This window comes from Phalangium opilio, unplaced genomic scaffold (assembly GCF_054372755.1).
Source record: "Phalangium opilio isolate 3A_F unplaced genomic scaffold, DU_Popi_V2 ptg000017l_1, whole genome shotgun sequence".
NCBI lineage: Eukaryota > Metazoa > Arthropoda > Arachnida > Opiliones > Phalangiidae > Phalangium > Phalangium opilio.
This window is the reverse complement of record NW_028324151.1, coordinates 774,265-789,738: the sequence shown is the minus strand read 5'-3', so window position 1 is coordinate 789,738 and position 15,474 is coordinate 774,265. Positions and strand designations below refer to the sequence as shown.

The following is a 15,474-nucleotide window of genomic DNA, read 5'->3' as shown; positions in this document are numbered from 1 at the left end:
CGAACTGGTTTAGCTATTCAGGCCAATACACGTGCTACGTTGCGGTATTCCTTACTAACCTTTGAACTATAACAAAATCTTGTTAAACTTCATTAAACGAACCTGGAAATTTATGACCATAGACGCTTTGTTGTAGTCCGAAACTACCAGATAATAGGGGAATAATTCTAGCCTGTCAATATCTAACCCACGCCGGCTTTACAATTTAAATCGCGCCACGTTCACGTCGATCGAGTCAAGTATCATCTTAGGTTGAAACGGGGATTCTATACATGTAGGTAATGTCGTCTCTCATTGGGGTCCGCATCGGAAGAGGGATTGCATTATAGGGAGGAAGTCGGAGGTTTGGAATGTACGCCATGCTAAGAAAGATGGAGAGAGAGAGAGAGAGAGAGAGATGAAAAAAAAAAGAAATTTAGTTTTTTTTCCTCTCTTTCCCGCGTCATCCTTTACAAGGAGCCTTGGGCAATACGTATAGACTTACGACAGTTGGGTATGTACCCTGAGCAATGTCAATACAGCGAACAAGTTGTCCGTTTCAACACCAAAATGTCTTAACTCCCGACGACGATTTAAGAGCTCTAGCAAATATACAGTAGATAATAGAACGTGGAATTTACAAATTGACGCGTAAAATTAAACTAAACATGAAAATGATAAAGAAGAACTTAATAGTAGGCATAGCTATATCTTGGCAAATAAATTTCCCTCTCAATTTTTAAGACGTAGGCATAGACGTAGGAAATATTTGGAATATTTGTTTTTCCCATCGAGTATTTCGAGTTTACTCGACTTGAATTTGATTGGCTTTATTTGCTTTCTTATCGTTATACTACAGAGAGTCAAAACTCGTATAGTAAAAATCCACTTTCGAACAACAAACATTGCGTAACGTATTACGAATTGCGTTTCTAAAATTGCTCAAATATGCAATATAACTATATAAAAAGTAACTACGGTATCTTAGCACGAACCTTCGCGAGACACTACTTCACCGGGCATCACTGCCCATCTTCGAAGATTGATTTTAGGCACTGTCATTCAACGGCTCTACCAACTGAGCCACGATACACGATGTTGAACTCTCTTTGAGCTGTGAATTTAAACTAACGATCTTAAAAGAATTTCACTGCACCCACATGGTCTCGAACCCGTGGCCTTCCGCGTATGAACCGGGTGAGATAACCACCACACAGCAGATACATATGTAAATGCGTAATGTTTGATTAAATCTTATTTGAATTAAAAACTAACTATAAAAAAATAACCACGGTATCTGAGCACGAACCTTCATTAGACACGACTTCACCGGGCACTGACCACTTCGGGTACTGATCCACTGCGGTATACTGACCACTTCGGGCACTGGCCACCTCGAGTACTGATCCACTGTGGGATACTGACCACTTCGGGTACCGATACACTGTGGGATACTGACCATCTTCGAAGATTGACCCTTTAGGCATTGGCATTCAAGGGCTCTACCAACTGAGCCACGATACACGATGTTAAATCCTCTTTGAGCTAATCTAGTTGTGAATTTAAACTAACGAGCTTAAAAGAATTTCACTACGCCCACGTGGTCGCGAACCCGGGGCCTTCCGCGTCTGAAGCGGGTGAGATCACCACTACACAGCAGATACATATGCAAAACAGTACTTTCCCCCAAAGTTTCGTTTGTGATTGTAAAGAACTTTATATAAGTAACATAATTAAACTTAAGTACGTAACTAGATAAAACAGGTGGTAAATATGGCGATCAATATGTTACTTCTTTTCACGCTGGTGTACCTTTCAAAATGATTTAAAAAAATTACAATTAGGCTTAATAGAGCCGCGCTCGGTACGGGCCACGCAATGCAATGCACGATGGGAGGAAGCGAAAATCGAGTATACAAAAGAAATAAAGGGAGTCCCGGGAACGCCGGGAAATGAGTGATAGCTTCTATTTTTCTGGCTTGCCAATTCTATTCTTCAAAGGCGGGTAATTCTCGTCCCCCGGTTCCCGCTCTTTTCCAATGTAAAGCGCGCGCTTTTCCTACACTATATACGTTTTCCAAATGAATAATATCCATTTACACAATTAAAACGACTCTCCCCCCTCCGTAATTGATCCGCGGTCACGGACTAGCGCGCGCTCCAACTCTCGAGAACGAGTGCACCGTGCACGCGCTCCTACAACCCTACCATAGAGAAATAAACCCAAATATACGGGAGTAGAAGCGCCATATGAACGAAACGCATGAATCTAACCCTTAAATTCGCGACACATTTTTATAGCAGGCGCCACGCGACTCCCGTATACAAGAGGAGGTATTCATCCTCCGTGTTAGGAATAAGATTAACGGTAAACGTGTGTAAAGCGAGGGTGTGTTTCAGGAGGCACCGCGTTCATCCGTGCTGTAACCCCGAATACGCTCAAAGTATACTTAACCAAATTTAAATTCTCATTTTCCCCGCCTATGGCTCTATTACGCGTTAAAAGATTGGACCGAGAGTCTTTTGTCCATCCGCGGCAGATGTTTCATTATATGGATCCGAACCATAAATCCCCGTAGAATCGGATAGAGTAGTGACACTGTATATTATCCGGGTATAGAGTTGAACCGAGTCAAAGGTAGGGGAGTTGTCTTTACCCTATCTCGTACAAGCTCTCTTTTGTCATAATCACCCGGCATCAATTTTTATGGCGCACGCAGATGGACCCTTATATATAAGTTACTCAAACGCATTGAACATTGAAAATTGAGAGAACCCCAATTTCGAGAGCGGCCATTTTACCGAATTATAATGAACACCAACTGAATAGTTTAATGAAGTTTGTAAATGAATTAACGGATTAAAATCGTGGTTACAGAGGGGTTGAAAACTTCGTGGGAATTTTAATTTTTCAAGGGGCCAGCCAGTTACTTCATCGGATATTTTAAGACACGGTCTTCCCTGACTTGTGGGGAGACGTTGACGTTTTAAGACCGAACCTGTAACGTGGGACCACAACATTTAGCAAATTACCCCGGATAACGTCAACCACTTATGTAGACATTTAAGTAAGAGTTCGGTATTATTTTTCAACAGATGAAAACTGAAAGTTACAAGCAAAACTTCGGTATAGCGGTCCGGAATATTATATAAGCTGGGGGCATCTGGAGTTACGCTAGAATTACTAGATTGGGAGCACTCTAAAACAGTTATTTGTAAGATGGGAGGGGGGGGGGAAACGCACACCAGCTGCGTGCTAATATTTCCCTAAGCAAACAAGCCAGGGACGATGAGGAGCCTTCCCAAAATTCTTTCGAGCGTATTAAAATATTTGGGGGATGTTGGGGGGTAAACCGCCGGGCGAAATTCGTTGGGTTAGTTCGTTCGTTTTAAGAGTTGGATATAGCCCGCAGAACTAACCGATACACTTTTTTGGGGGGGACTCGCTCGCGTTGTCAATGGAATTTAATATTGAATTTGCTCTGGGAATTCTTTGAATTAAAAGAGTAAATTTATAGTCCAAGAGCTACGAAATTCAATTGTACACAAAAGCATCGCCTCCCCCCCCCCACCCCAGCGCACCACCTTCTTCTAGAAAGTTTCGAGACTTTTAATAAAGTTTATACAAACGGAAACTTCTAGAAATATCATCGTTGTTGCCCTGAAGCCCCTTCCCCAAATATCTTTCTTGGAGTTCACAACTATACTCTAAACATCGCGTTACCCCGTTTTGAAGCGTCGAAAAGAGTAATACACAAATTCGAAAATTACAAACAGAGAAACCAACACACAGGGGTATTCTCCCTTTCGCCAAGAAGCTCCGCCAGAGGCTCTGTGAGCTAGTTAGCTACCCGCGTGTAGTGAACTCGGGGGAACTCCGCCTGGCGTCGCTTTTTGGCGGTCTCGCCCCTGTGTGTTGCGGTTTCTCTGTTTGTTATAAACGAATTTGTCTATATTCTCTACCTAAACGCGTTTTTAAATTGACTAATAATAACAAGTAGTATCGCTGTAGGACATACGCTTATTGTTCTTAAGTTATACTTGTCACAGGACGAATGTTAGCGCGCGCGTCAATTTATAAAACAAACGCCGTATACACTTTGATTGATACGTATAACCTTTTGACCCCCGGATGTCGGCGTTAAATAAATCGTCCGCGTTCATTGTCTAAAATTCTAAATCCGGTTAAAATAGAATAATGACCTGGACATTCGGGGATATTTTCCCCGTACTATAATTAAATCTATACGTTTTGTTTCTACCAACAATAAAGTTTACGGTTCGCCTCATCGTTTTTAAAACAAGAAGCCGAATGTTGCCGAAGTTTACGAGGTTTTCGAAGCTTCGAATGGAATGCTTTTAACTCTTTAAAATGTGACTTTAGTCGATGGCACAGTTTGGCGCTCGGAGAAGACCTCGTAAGCTTCTGTTAATGGGGAAAGAAGGAAGATGGTGCGAAAACTGATGACTTTTATATTTGTTGTTTGTCGTATTGTCTCATTCGCTCGTTGAGATTTATCGTTTCATTTATTGCCCCGGTTTGTCACTCTCGTTTTAAAATATCTCTTTTAAACGCGGCGAGCTGTAGGACCCAAGAAGGACACCCATGCCACAATGCCAGACGTAGAGAGAGAGAGAGAGAGAGAGAGAGAGAGAGAGAGAGAGAGAGAGAGAGAGAGGACAGGGGACGTATGCCCCCGAAAAGGAAACAAATATATATTCCCCCCCCCGTGGGGTTGTTGCTCGCTTTGAACCCTGGAATGAAACGATTCCACGTCGTAATGAGGACATTTGGATTTCAAATTAGAATAGAAACCCGTATAATTTCATTAAAGGAATTGTCCTGACAAATTAAAATTATTCAACATGCAGGGTTACCTCAATTTTCACTACTCAAATTGCTAACCGATTCCTGTGGCGCTTTTCCAAGGTTTTAATTCGTGACGCGTCGCAACCCTGTTGTTCGAGTTTGTTGTTAATTCAGCAGTTTTGCATGGGCGCGGGGTAAATTTTAAACTCAGTTAAACTTCAAACCGTTCGTTGTTTCGTGATAGTCTTAATTAATTAGTGACATCCCGTAATTAATAAAACGTCGCTAAGCACATATATATATTCGTGTCGTTCGTATAAAGCCAACGATATTACAAAGGTCATTTAATCCAATTGGTATTTTGGTGCGTCGGTGGTAATATAGTGACGTTATAACGAGGTTCGTCCTAGAACAGGCCCTAATCCACGTCCATCTAATCTTAAAGCTAAAACATAGTACGTCAAAATATTTACAATTAATTTATTACATCTAGGCCCCTATACTTCTTTGTTTCTGATATTTAGTCGTTTGATTCGTTTAGAAAATACGTCATAAGGGCATTAACAATTATAACAAGCGCAATATTACTCTTAAAGAAACCACGTGATAATATTTACATAAATTAATTTATTGCCTACTTTAGTTCTTAAAACAGTTTTTGATTTAATATTTAATATAGTTCTTAAGTAGGGGATCGAGATATTAAGAAGGAGTTACGTCGTTTTGTCTCTTTGGTAAGAAAAGAGCGAGGTGAGCGAGGTGGTTGTTGGATGGGTGGGTGGGTATAATTTTGGGGAATGCGTAATTAACATATTCGGAATAATTCGTGATGAATGCAAGGCAGGATGGATGAACGTCGAGCATCTTGTCCAGAAATTAAGACGGTAATCTCTCTCTTCAGCTAAAGCTCGCGCCCCAAAGACCCTAAAGGGTCAAAAGGTTCTAACCACCGTCACCTATTATCCATTACTGTCCTTGCAGTGTGATGCGATGCGATGTAAAAATAAGAACACATGTACGCGATGAGGCAAAATTCTTTCATTTTTATAACTTGGATTTTATTATTGATAATGAGTTTTCACTTTCAAATTTCGTACGGATTTCCTTCAAACGACACTCGAGTTGATTTAGACGTTCGATGGCGCTCGAATTATCGCGATCTTTCTCTAATTGTAAACGCAACTCCACCGTTTCTTTGAAAAGAACCACGAATTCTTCGAGCAAGGCCAACCGTTTTTCCGTATTAACATTTTCCGGACTTTTCAATGGTGTGGCCGTCGACTTTCGTTTCAATAAACTGGAACCCCGATTTATCAGATGATAGGCCGAGTATAAAAACATGCCCTTTTCAGCTAATGGTCTCAACATTTTAATACCAAACTTGCTCAAGACGTTATTGGCGTGATAAACGTCGTAGAAAAGATTCGTCACTTGAGTCGTAATAAGGTTCATCTAATTACGAATTGGTTAATAGAATTACATAATTTCAGATACGTTTTAAAACGAAGGTTTTCCAGAAGATGCAACGTTTTAGCAATCAAACGAAGGCGCGCGTTGCAAATCTCAAAACTTAAATTCATCCGATAGATCAAAGGGGGCGTCCTAGACATTCCTATAAACAATTTCGAGAATCTAACCTAAGATAGTGTCTAAGAAATTAAATTAATAGAAATCAAAAATAACGCTAGAAAATATTAAAAATTAGAAATGCAAACTATGGCATGGTTATCCGTATAGAAAGAAGTCGTTTCAGATAAAATTTCACGAGTATTGTTATTTTAAACGTATATTTTTGATATCTATGGAAATTGTATCGAGGCTCGCGCGTTGCCGGGGAATCAGGCAACAATTGCGCTGCAAACTCCGCCCATTTTCAAAATCATACGCGCAAATAGAGATAGTCCTTGAATGTAAATTACGCTCAAGTTTGAATTCGAGTGAATTTCAATGAGATATAGGGCTTTAAAATTAATAATAGGAGGTCAAGTATTGAATTAAAAGCTATACTGTAGTGACGTCACGACTAAGATTTAGTTTATTTAACAATTACCGGTGCAGGTCCTAAAAATGTTCTTCAGTAGGACAAACAAAGAGTGCATATACACCCATTCATATCCCGAGACGTGTATAGTTGCGTTTGTTTTTGTCAGTTTAGGGATAATGGATGACGCGTCCCGAAGAATGGAATAGCCTCGCACATACACCAGAGGAGACAGGACGAGCGGAGGATTATGGGTAAAGAACTTTGTCGTGTCCGCGACAGACAACAGAACATACAGTCTCATTCTTCGAGACACGGTGACGGAACTTTAAGGGTACATGTCCAGCAACATGACGTAAAACCGACGGGAGCCTGAGATTGCGTTTTTGGAAAAAAAAACCTTCGTTTCGAAACGAAATATATTTATTACCTGTCAGTTATTTAGTTCTCGGATAAGGGTTAAAATTAAATTCGGGTTAAAATTAAATTAACTTTAAAATTTAGAGGAAGGTTAAGTTAAGCCGTCCACGATCGAGCTAGGACTAATGTAAAACGTATTTATTCTATGTCGTGTTGACGAAAACCAAGACAGATAAGAAATTCCACGACAGAGATTTAACAACGTCAATAAAACCATATCTTGAATTTATACTCTTACATTTTTGATAAAGGCAATCTCTAACCTATCCTTTCACTTCACGCTTCTCCACTATGGAGTAATATTAAGGGAAACCAAGCTTTTTTTCAATGCCTTTGTAAGGCGCGCGTATTAAATTAAAAGTTACTCCATGCAAAAAGGACAATGGAGTATATAATTGTATCGGAGTGGCAATTAAAATTTATACATACAGCCATGGTGACGTATTGCTGGCGACCAATGGAAAACCTCCTAAGTATTTTGACGTACTATACATACACCATCCAGAAAAAAAAAAACATATGTGTAAATAAAAACTGCGAGGCCCGGGGAATACCCATCATGCACCGCTGTTAACCGCTTTCCTCGGAAAAATCTCATATTTTATTCCGACCCCCCTCTCTCTCTACTAACCAACGAACCACTAGCGCATCTTCCTAAGATAGTACTACAAAGACGATACAAGTGTCTTTAGAGACAAAACGCAGCGAGTGCCGATCAAAATGGTTGGACCCGAAGCCCCGTGGACCCGTGGTTTCTTTCTAAAACTGATTTTGAATCGAAAATATAATTTCTATAACCATTTTTCTATGCCAAAAGGGAAACCGTTTACGAGTTTTCATTGGAGTATTTATTTATTTTCCATAATTTCCATATGATTTTCAAAAACGCACGTTAGTTACGACGTTTTTGCTCTGATGGGCACGGGGGATAAGCGTTCCGCGGTTAAGCCTCGGTGTAGGCTTTCTTGTAAGACAGTAAACTAACTAGATTAAGCGCGGAAGAGAGCGAAGATGCGGCGGAGAATTCGGAATAAAGATTTATCGCGAATAACGCCCCGCTTGTCAGTAGCGCCGTTTTATTAGGAGCAAGAAGAGAAGACCCCCCCCCCCTTTGGCCTACGGAAGAAAAGAATAACTTGGCTTAAATTTTTAAAAGCTCTTTTGAAAATGTATCACCTTGTTTCGTAGCGGCTTGCCCATTTTCCCGTTTTATTATGACCAAGGCTTAAGATATACTACGTCCAAGCGTATAGTTCTTTCAAGAGCAGATTTTTACAAAGTTTTTATAGCGAGTGAGAGCACCCTTTCTCTCGAGGATGTAGTAAAATTCGAAAAAGGAGCGTAAAAATATTGTCCGAAAAACGATATCAATAAAAAATCAAGTGTAAATACGTAATAACTATCCCTTTAAAGGGAAAGTTTTCCCTTAAGAAGGAGAAGAAGAAAAATAGTTGCGAAATATGTCTACTTAAATAAATAATATAGTTCTGTAAATGAGGCCAGTATCGCTGTACAATAATCAATGTTTAAAAAAAACAGCTCATTTAGGGGTATAGCGTGCAGCCGAACTACATTAAGAATAAACACAAGTAAATATACGCTTAAGTCGAAGTAAAGTGCTGGCGCAAGGGGTGTTTATGATATCATTTACTTTAACTTATCACCTTCTAGCAGTGATAATTATAAAATGTCGGAACGAAACATATGTGACGTGTGCTTTGAATAAAACTAAAAATAACGTAACCGTAACGGTATAGTCAATCGCCGTCTAAGAAGGGGACGACCAACTTAGCGTTTCCTAATGGAAATGGCACCCATTTAAAGGTTGCAATTGCGGATCATATCTTTAATCACGAGTGTCACGCGAAAAGTATCGAGGAATAGCGGCTGTCCGCCTTTAACCGTATTAATCTCAAAGGGGAGTTGACGTAAGTTGCCATTTCTCTTAGCGAGTAGTCACGTGGGAATTAATAAGTAACTTTTAGGGACAGCTAAACGTTTGTTATTCGCTATAGGGGCCGTTTATAAAATACCTCAAACTACGAGGGGGGTAAGGGTGTGTGTTAACCACCGGCGCGTGACGTAGGTGGTCGAAAATGTTAAACGTGAACAGCCCCTAATAGTTATAGTATAATTCGCCTTTTTAACGAGTATATAGTTGGCGTCTTTTCAAGCCCAGCAACTCGTGATGACGTGATACTATCACTTTAATGATAGTGGGGCATTATGGGTAACGCGTGTTTAAGATCGCCCGGAGGTGATTAAGGAATCTCTTTTCTAAAGTACACATCGAGGACAATTCGATCGCGACACGTCTGTTTGCAATTCACAACTAAAGCCTTCTCTCAAATATTTGGTCTTAAATGTACCGATACCATTTCAAAATTTCGAAAGAGAATGTGAAACGTTAAGGTACCAATTTCCTAATAATTCAGCGGTAATAAACGCGCAATAACTTTTGCCTAAATTTAGTAGATCACTATTAATCATTTAGCAAGTTTGAAACAGTAAAAATTTTAAACGCAAAATATATCAAGGCCTTTAAAAAGCGTACTCTATAATAGCGTATAAACAAAGCTTACGTTGTTCGGGCGAAAAGGTTGCAACGCCGGCTCGAAGAGATGATTTCCCGGAAGGTCGGTGGAGTCAAGTTCAGGCTTGGAAATAAGCTTTATTTCTGAACTAGTCCCCCGGACCAGTGACCCCTGATGTCTTTAATATGAAACTGGTCCCGGGACCAGTGACCCTTCCCCTATTTATTTTTCTGCTGGTCCCAGGACTTGTGGTCGTTCTCTCTTCTAAAAAAATCTCTCTCGGCTTAGGGTTGTATACAGGACTGGACTCCTGGAGTCGAAATTTATGTTAAAATGAAAATAATTAAAGAGGTCCCCATATCAATTTTTAATAAAAGTATGAATTACTAAACTAGTCACTGGGACCAGTGACCCTCACGTTTTGAATAAAAAAAGTGGTCCAAGCTATTAATAAACTGGTTTTTGACCTGTAAACCTGTCTTATTTCCTAGCCTGGTCAAGTTCATCGTCGATGATTAAAAACGCCTACAACACTATCCGTACATTAGGCGTTTTAATAAATTATCTACCCCTAGCTCCGGTTCACAAATTCGCGAGAGTTCCACTTAATTTTAATTAAACGCGATTAAAGTAAAAACTATTCAATTACAAGCTAGCATTGTTGCATCCTTTCAAAGTTCCGACCAGTCTTCCGACAAAGAATAACCATGGATAAAGAATGCGCGTGAGGAAATTTGTTTTCACGCTATAGGATCGGCAACTCCCTATCTCGAACGACAGAATATTCTGTATACACTCTGTTACAACGTCGGTTGTCAGCACGCGTAAAGCTGTTTCTCTATGTAACGTAGCTTTGTACGTGCTGTCAAGAGACAAAAAACTTCAGGATCTTCAGGATTTAAAATATCCGCGAGTTTTTTAGCTCGAGTGCACGGACCTCTAGGCCTTAGTTTCAAATATGTGTGAAATTGCATACAGTCTACTACACGTATTTGAAACTAAGGCCTAGAGGTCCGTGCACTCGAGCTAAAAAACTCGCGGATATTTTAAATCCTGAAGATCCTGAAGTTTTTTGTCTCTTTGCAGCACGTACAAAGCTACGTTACATAGAGAAATAGCTTTGCGCGTGCTGACAACCGACGTTGTAACAGAGTGTATACAGAATATTCTGTCGTTCGAGATAGGGAGTTGCCGATCCTGTAGAGTGAAAACAAATTTCCTCACGCGCATTCTTTATCCATGGAATAACGGTTATTCTAATTTAGCCTATGACGTCATTGTTTCAAAATTTTAAAATTCAAAACCCTCTTGGTTGTTTAATTTGAATTTACATTTACGCATGTTATGGACCTTCTGGGTGCAAAATTAATTCAGTTACTAGACTAAAACTAATAGTTACACTCTAGGAGTTTTCTAGAGATATTCTTTCAATTATAATTACTGAAAATTAAATTATGAAGTCCATAAGGTACGACACAGGGAGGATAGATTACAGGACTGTACAGAGTGACACCATAATTGGCGGGAAATGCAGGTGCTTGGTGGTGCCCTTGGCCTCTCCGTTTTGGAGCAGCGTGCAGTGGTGAGAGTGGTTACAAAACTCCGGTTAAGGCCCGTTCAGACGACACTCTTTTTCTCGCTACGCTCGCTGTGCTGAGCTCATCAGATTTTCTGGCTTCACCGGCCTCTAGAAAATGCACTGTTCACACGGCCAAAAATTTCTCATTCTTGATCTCGGCAAAGCGAGAAAAAAAGTTGAAAAAATTCAACTTTTTTTCTCTCTTTGCTCGGCACAGCCAATAGAATGCTTCCGAAATGACGTCATTCTTTGTTGTGTAGTCTGCTTCTATGTGGAAAGGTGTTTTCTTCGGTTTCGCTGGTTCAAATCCCTTGAAATTTTAATGAGATATATATCGAAGGGTTATAAATTATCGTGCAAAGTTTTAAAACGAATAGTTCTTTTCTTAAAATAAAGGTTTTAATTATGCATAAATAAAACTTTAATGAATTTTTTGGAAAACAACTAATCGTTTTAAAACTTTGCACGATAATTTAAAATCATTCAATATACTTATCAGTAAAATTTCAAGAGATTCGGACTAATGAAACCGAAGAAAACACATTTCTACAGAGTAGCTGATCGACTCATAAAATGTAATCTATTGGAAATGTGGCTTATTTTTTGTTTAATTTAATACTTTCCTATTGACGGCAATAATAAACTGAATAATAGGCGACAATTTAAAATATGCATATGGAGAGCCCAGTGGCTTGAGCGCGTGACTGAGTGGGCCATGGTCTTGAGATGAAAATAGAAAGATGGAGATAATGGTGGGTTGACGTAATGACGTTTGGGAAGATTAAAATTGAGTAATTAACATTATAATCGTGGTTGTTTTGTGTGCCGATTAGGAGTGTTTTGTTTGTACAGTTTTGATGTAACTTTGGAATTTCATTGGTTTATTTTCAAAGACTATTTCGAACTTCTGTCCCGTAGGAAGAGAGGCGTTACCGTACCGTAAAGTTCAGCTAAAAGTGGCCGAGAAAGTTCGTAAGCGCCGGGGTCCGCCAACATTTTTCTCGCCCTTTCCCGTTATTGATTGATGGGCCTTGGTTAATCATTCATATTTCGTCGTAGGTAAGTGAAGTTCAAAGATAATTATTGTTTAAATGCAGGCTGTTACAAATGGTTATAGCTTATTATTTAATTGTAATAACTTTGAGGCGCGCTTGAATACTTTCTTTATATGTTTTTAAGCCTACGACAGGCCAGCTGTCTATTCTGAAAGCTATCTTGAAACCTTGTTAAGCAGATTTAATTAAGCTCCTGGGAGGGGGGGGAGTAGGGGGTGATTTCCAGCGCTTTTAAAAAGGGGCATTCAATTTGAGATCGCAAATCAGCCAGTATTGTTCACGTTCTACTCCCCGAAAATAAAATAATTAAGGACTTTTTAAGCCTTGGCTGAATGAAGTGAAATAATAAAAAAAATCATGTCATTTAGCTTGGGAAAAACGCGACTAGATTAGCTAAGAAACGTTGTCATTAAAGCTCGGGACAAATTCATTAAGCTCCTTAATTATTTCGCGCTTCAACGATACACACGTAATAATTAGCAGAAAAAATTAGGGCCGTGACATTTGACACCATAAGGCAACGGGAAATTGACTCCAGTAAATAACGGACCATAGATAATAGAACCAGTGACGAAAATATGTTCGTAATGATTAACTTTTTGATTATCGTTTTGATTATAAAATAATTTCGGCAGAGAGAGGGGGGGTGAACTGTGTATCCCCCAACTTTGGGGGCAACTTTGTAAGAGAGAATATTATTTGCCCCCGGAAGGGGGGGGGGAGTTATCACTATAGTAAGAGATAGAGGGTTATGATTATTACGTTGCCATATATGGCATTTACTCTATTGAAAATGGGGAAAATTTGTTAAGCTTAAGAACTCGACATTAACGTTAGAGTTATCGTATTTTCCATTTAATTTGAAAGTAATTAAAAAGGATAAAGATACGAAAGTACTTACGTTCCAAAGAGACAAAGACCACCAGATTGAAATAGTTTATGCTAATTGTTACAGTCAAATCACTTTTTCAAATTGAAACAGTCACTTTATGGTTAGTTTAAGTACAGCACGCGGTCTCCGATGCGCTGGCAGTAGGAGCTATCGGGAAAGCGGTCTTCACTGCCCGACACCGAGCTCTGCACTAAAACCAACTGGTTGGCGTTCTCTAGCTTAGCTTCCAGCCTCTCTCTCTCCCTCTCTTTCTCTCTCTCTCACTTCCGCCAGAGAGAGAGAAGTTCGTTCCCTATGCCGGTTAACTAACCCTTGGTTGCTATTATTAAAGTATCTTCACGATTTTGACCATCTTTAGTTTGACATTGATTAGAGGATATGTAGGTGATTTTACGCGACCTTGGGAATTTAAAAAAATATGACCTTAAATTTAAGGTCATGGACAGTTGGAATATTTGATATTATTCCTAAAGGTCAAGCGGTATTAATGAAAGTAAGGTCCGAAAGATCAAGGTATCGGTCGAAAATTTTAGAAATTAGACACAGCTAAGGCGCAATTTATTATAGACCATTTTTAGTCCTATTTCTGGCAGCGTAGAGGACCCCACAGGTCACGTGACAACCTTCCCTATAGGCCTACTTAATGTCTATTAAGAGATTTTTGGAAATTTATTTGCGGAGATAGCCCGCGTTCCTCTGATTTTTTGATGGTGATATTTCGATTTCAAGTAGCTATAGTCCCTTTTAAAATTCCGATGACGTTTTAGAGTAAATCTGGCGCGTGTAGTCAGGGTGGCGCCCTCCCTGGGAAGCCGGTTAAAATACAAGATACCCTATCTATAGCTTGCCAGATTCGGGCTGCCGCGTCTTTCAACGAAGGGGCCTCGGCCAGGGCCCCGCATTCCTTAAGGTGAACACTCTTGATCCCTGCAGCTGAGATATTGCCGTCACTCTAATCACTTATTTTGAAATAAACAGTTAAGGGCCGGGGACTAGCGACGTGTTTGTGGTTTTAGTAACACTAGGGTTGAGGCTTACCACGCGTCACGAGTTGTAAAACACCTGGAAAATTCCGGGAATTGAGTATGAAACAAAATTCCAGGGATAACATAGAAAGATCTTATTATAATTGCTAGTTCTTCATGATTTCACATTTTTGGGCTGCTGGGCATCTCCGAGGATTGTTTGGGATTGAAATACGCGTTGGCTTGGGAGTACTCGGTCTTCAGGTTTTGGCGTGAAGGGCGATGATATTTGGGGCCCAATCTAAACACCTAGACGCGTAGTAAGTAGGATACTGGATAGGGATAGACAAAAGCCCTTAAGGAAAAAGCCGACCTGAAACGAGTGTTTCGAGGCGCGTTAATGGAATTTCGGTGTCGTCATCAAAATTGCGGAAAAGATGCTTTCGGATTGCAGTTAGCAGCCAATAGCCCGGCTATAACCCTCCTCCTGCCCCTTGCCCCTCAACCAACGTTCCCTAATGCGCCAGCACCCTCTATCTATACACCAGCACCCACCCTTATAATGCCAACATATTGTAACTCGAATAATACAAGTTTGCCATAACATAAAATTCCTGCTCCAAGATTCATTTGAACCTTCTCTACATAATTTTGGGTACTGGTAATTCTGGTTCTATAAGAGATACGTTGCAATGCTTGGACTATGTTATAGTCCTATTTTCCTGCCTTATAATGCTTGGACTTACAGCAAAATACGAAACTTTAACGGAGGGGCGATTTAATTGTACCATCCCAATCCCCGCTGTTCATTACCACTTTGGTCTTAGGAGTGTTGTTATAACTAACTCTGGTACTGCGAAGTTTAGCATTAACACTTCCCTTTGCAAGGATACTTAATTTGTTTGGTATTTCACGCGTCAGTCCCGCGTGAAAATAGATTTTGAAAAGAAAATACCAAACAAAGTAAGAAGATCCCCGAGAAACGTTTGGGCGCTGCGAATGAAAATTCGGTGTTTATTCGAGATACGACATTCTGTTTATAACTCGAATCAAATAAGCGAATAAGTTGGTTCGCTCGGGCGAACCCGTACAGAGTCTCTGCTGGGTTTTTTGAAACGGAAAACGTAATTTCTCAACTTCGCAATTAAGAGCCGAACGCGGGGGCCGAGAGTGCCCCAGCCTAGCCTTTAACACGCGCGCTTTTGGGGCGAGGGTGTAACGGCGAGTAAACACTTCCAACTGCTACAGAATACAATTTG

General features: G+C 40.1%; 1 protein-coding gene and 1 long non-coding RNA gene across 2 annotated transcripts in view; one reads left to right on the top strand and one right to left on the bottom strand.

Annotated features, from left to right (window-relative positions):
* Positions 1-5,822: 5,822 nt before the first annotated feature.
* LOC149702167 (uncharacterized) lies at positions 5,823-7,439 on the bottom strand. The gene is made up of 2 exons (XM_089865963.1): positions 7,201-7,439; positions 5,823-6,241 (listed from the first exon to the last, which is right to left on the bottom strand). Exon 2 carries the CDS (start codon positions 6,239-6,241, stop codon positions 5,834-5,836), a length of 408 nt encoding a protein of 135 aa, XP_089722089.1. The 5' UTR covers positions 7,201-7,439; the 3' UTR covers positions 5,823-5,833.
* Positions 7,440-12,102: 4,663 nt separating this feature from the next.
* Positions 12,103-15,474, top strand: part of LOC149702165 (uncharacterized) — a 31,574-nt gene continuing 28,202 nt past the window's right edge. The window contains exon 1 of the long non-coding RNA XR_016381708.1: positions 12,103-12,362. This is a non-coding gene — a long non-coding RNA (uncharacterized LOC149702165). The remainder of the gene's footprint in view (positions 12,363-15,474) is intronic.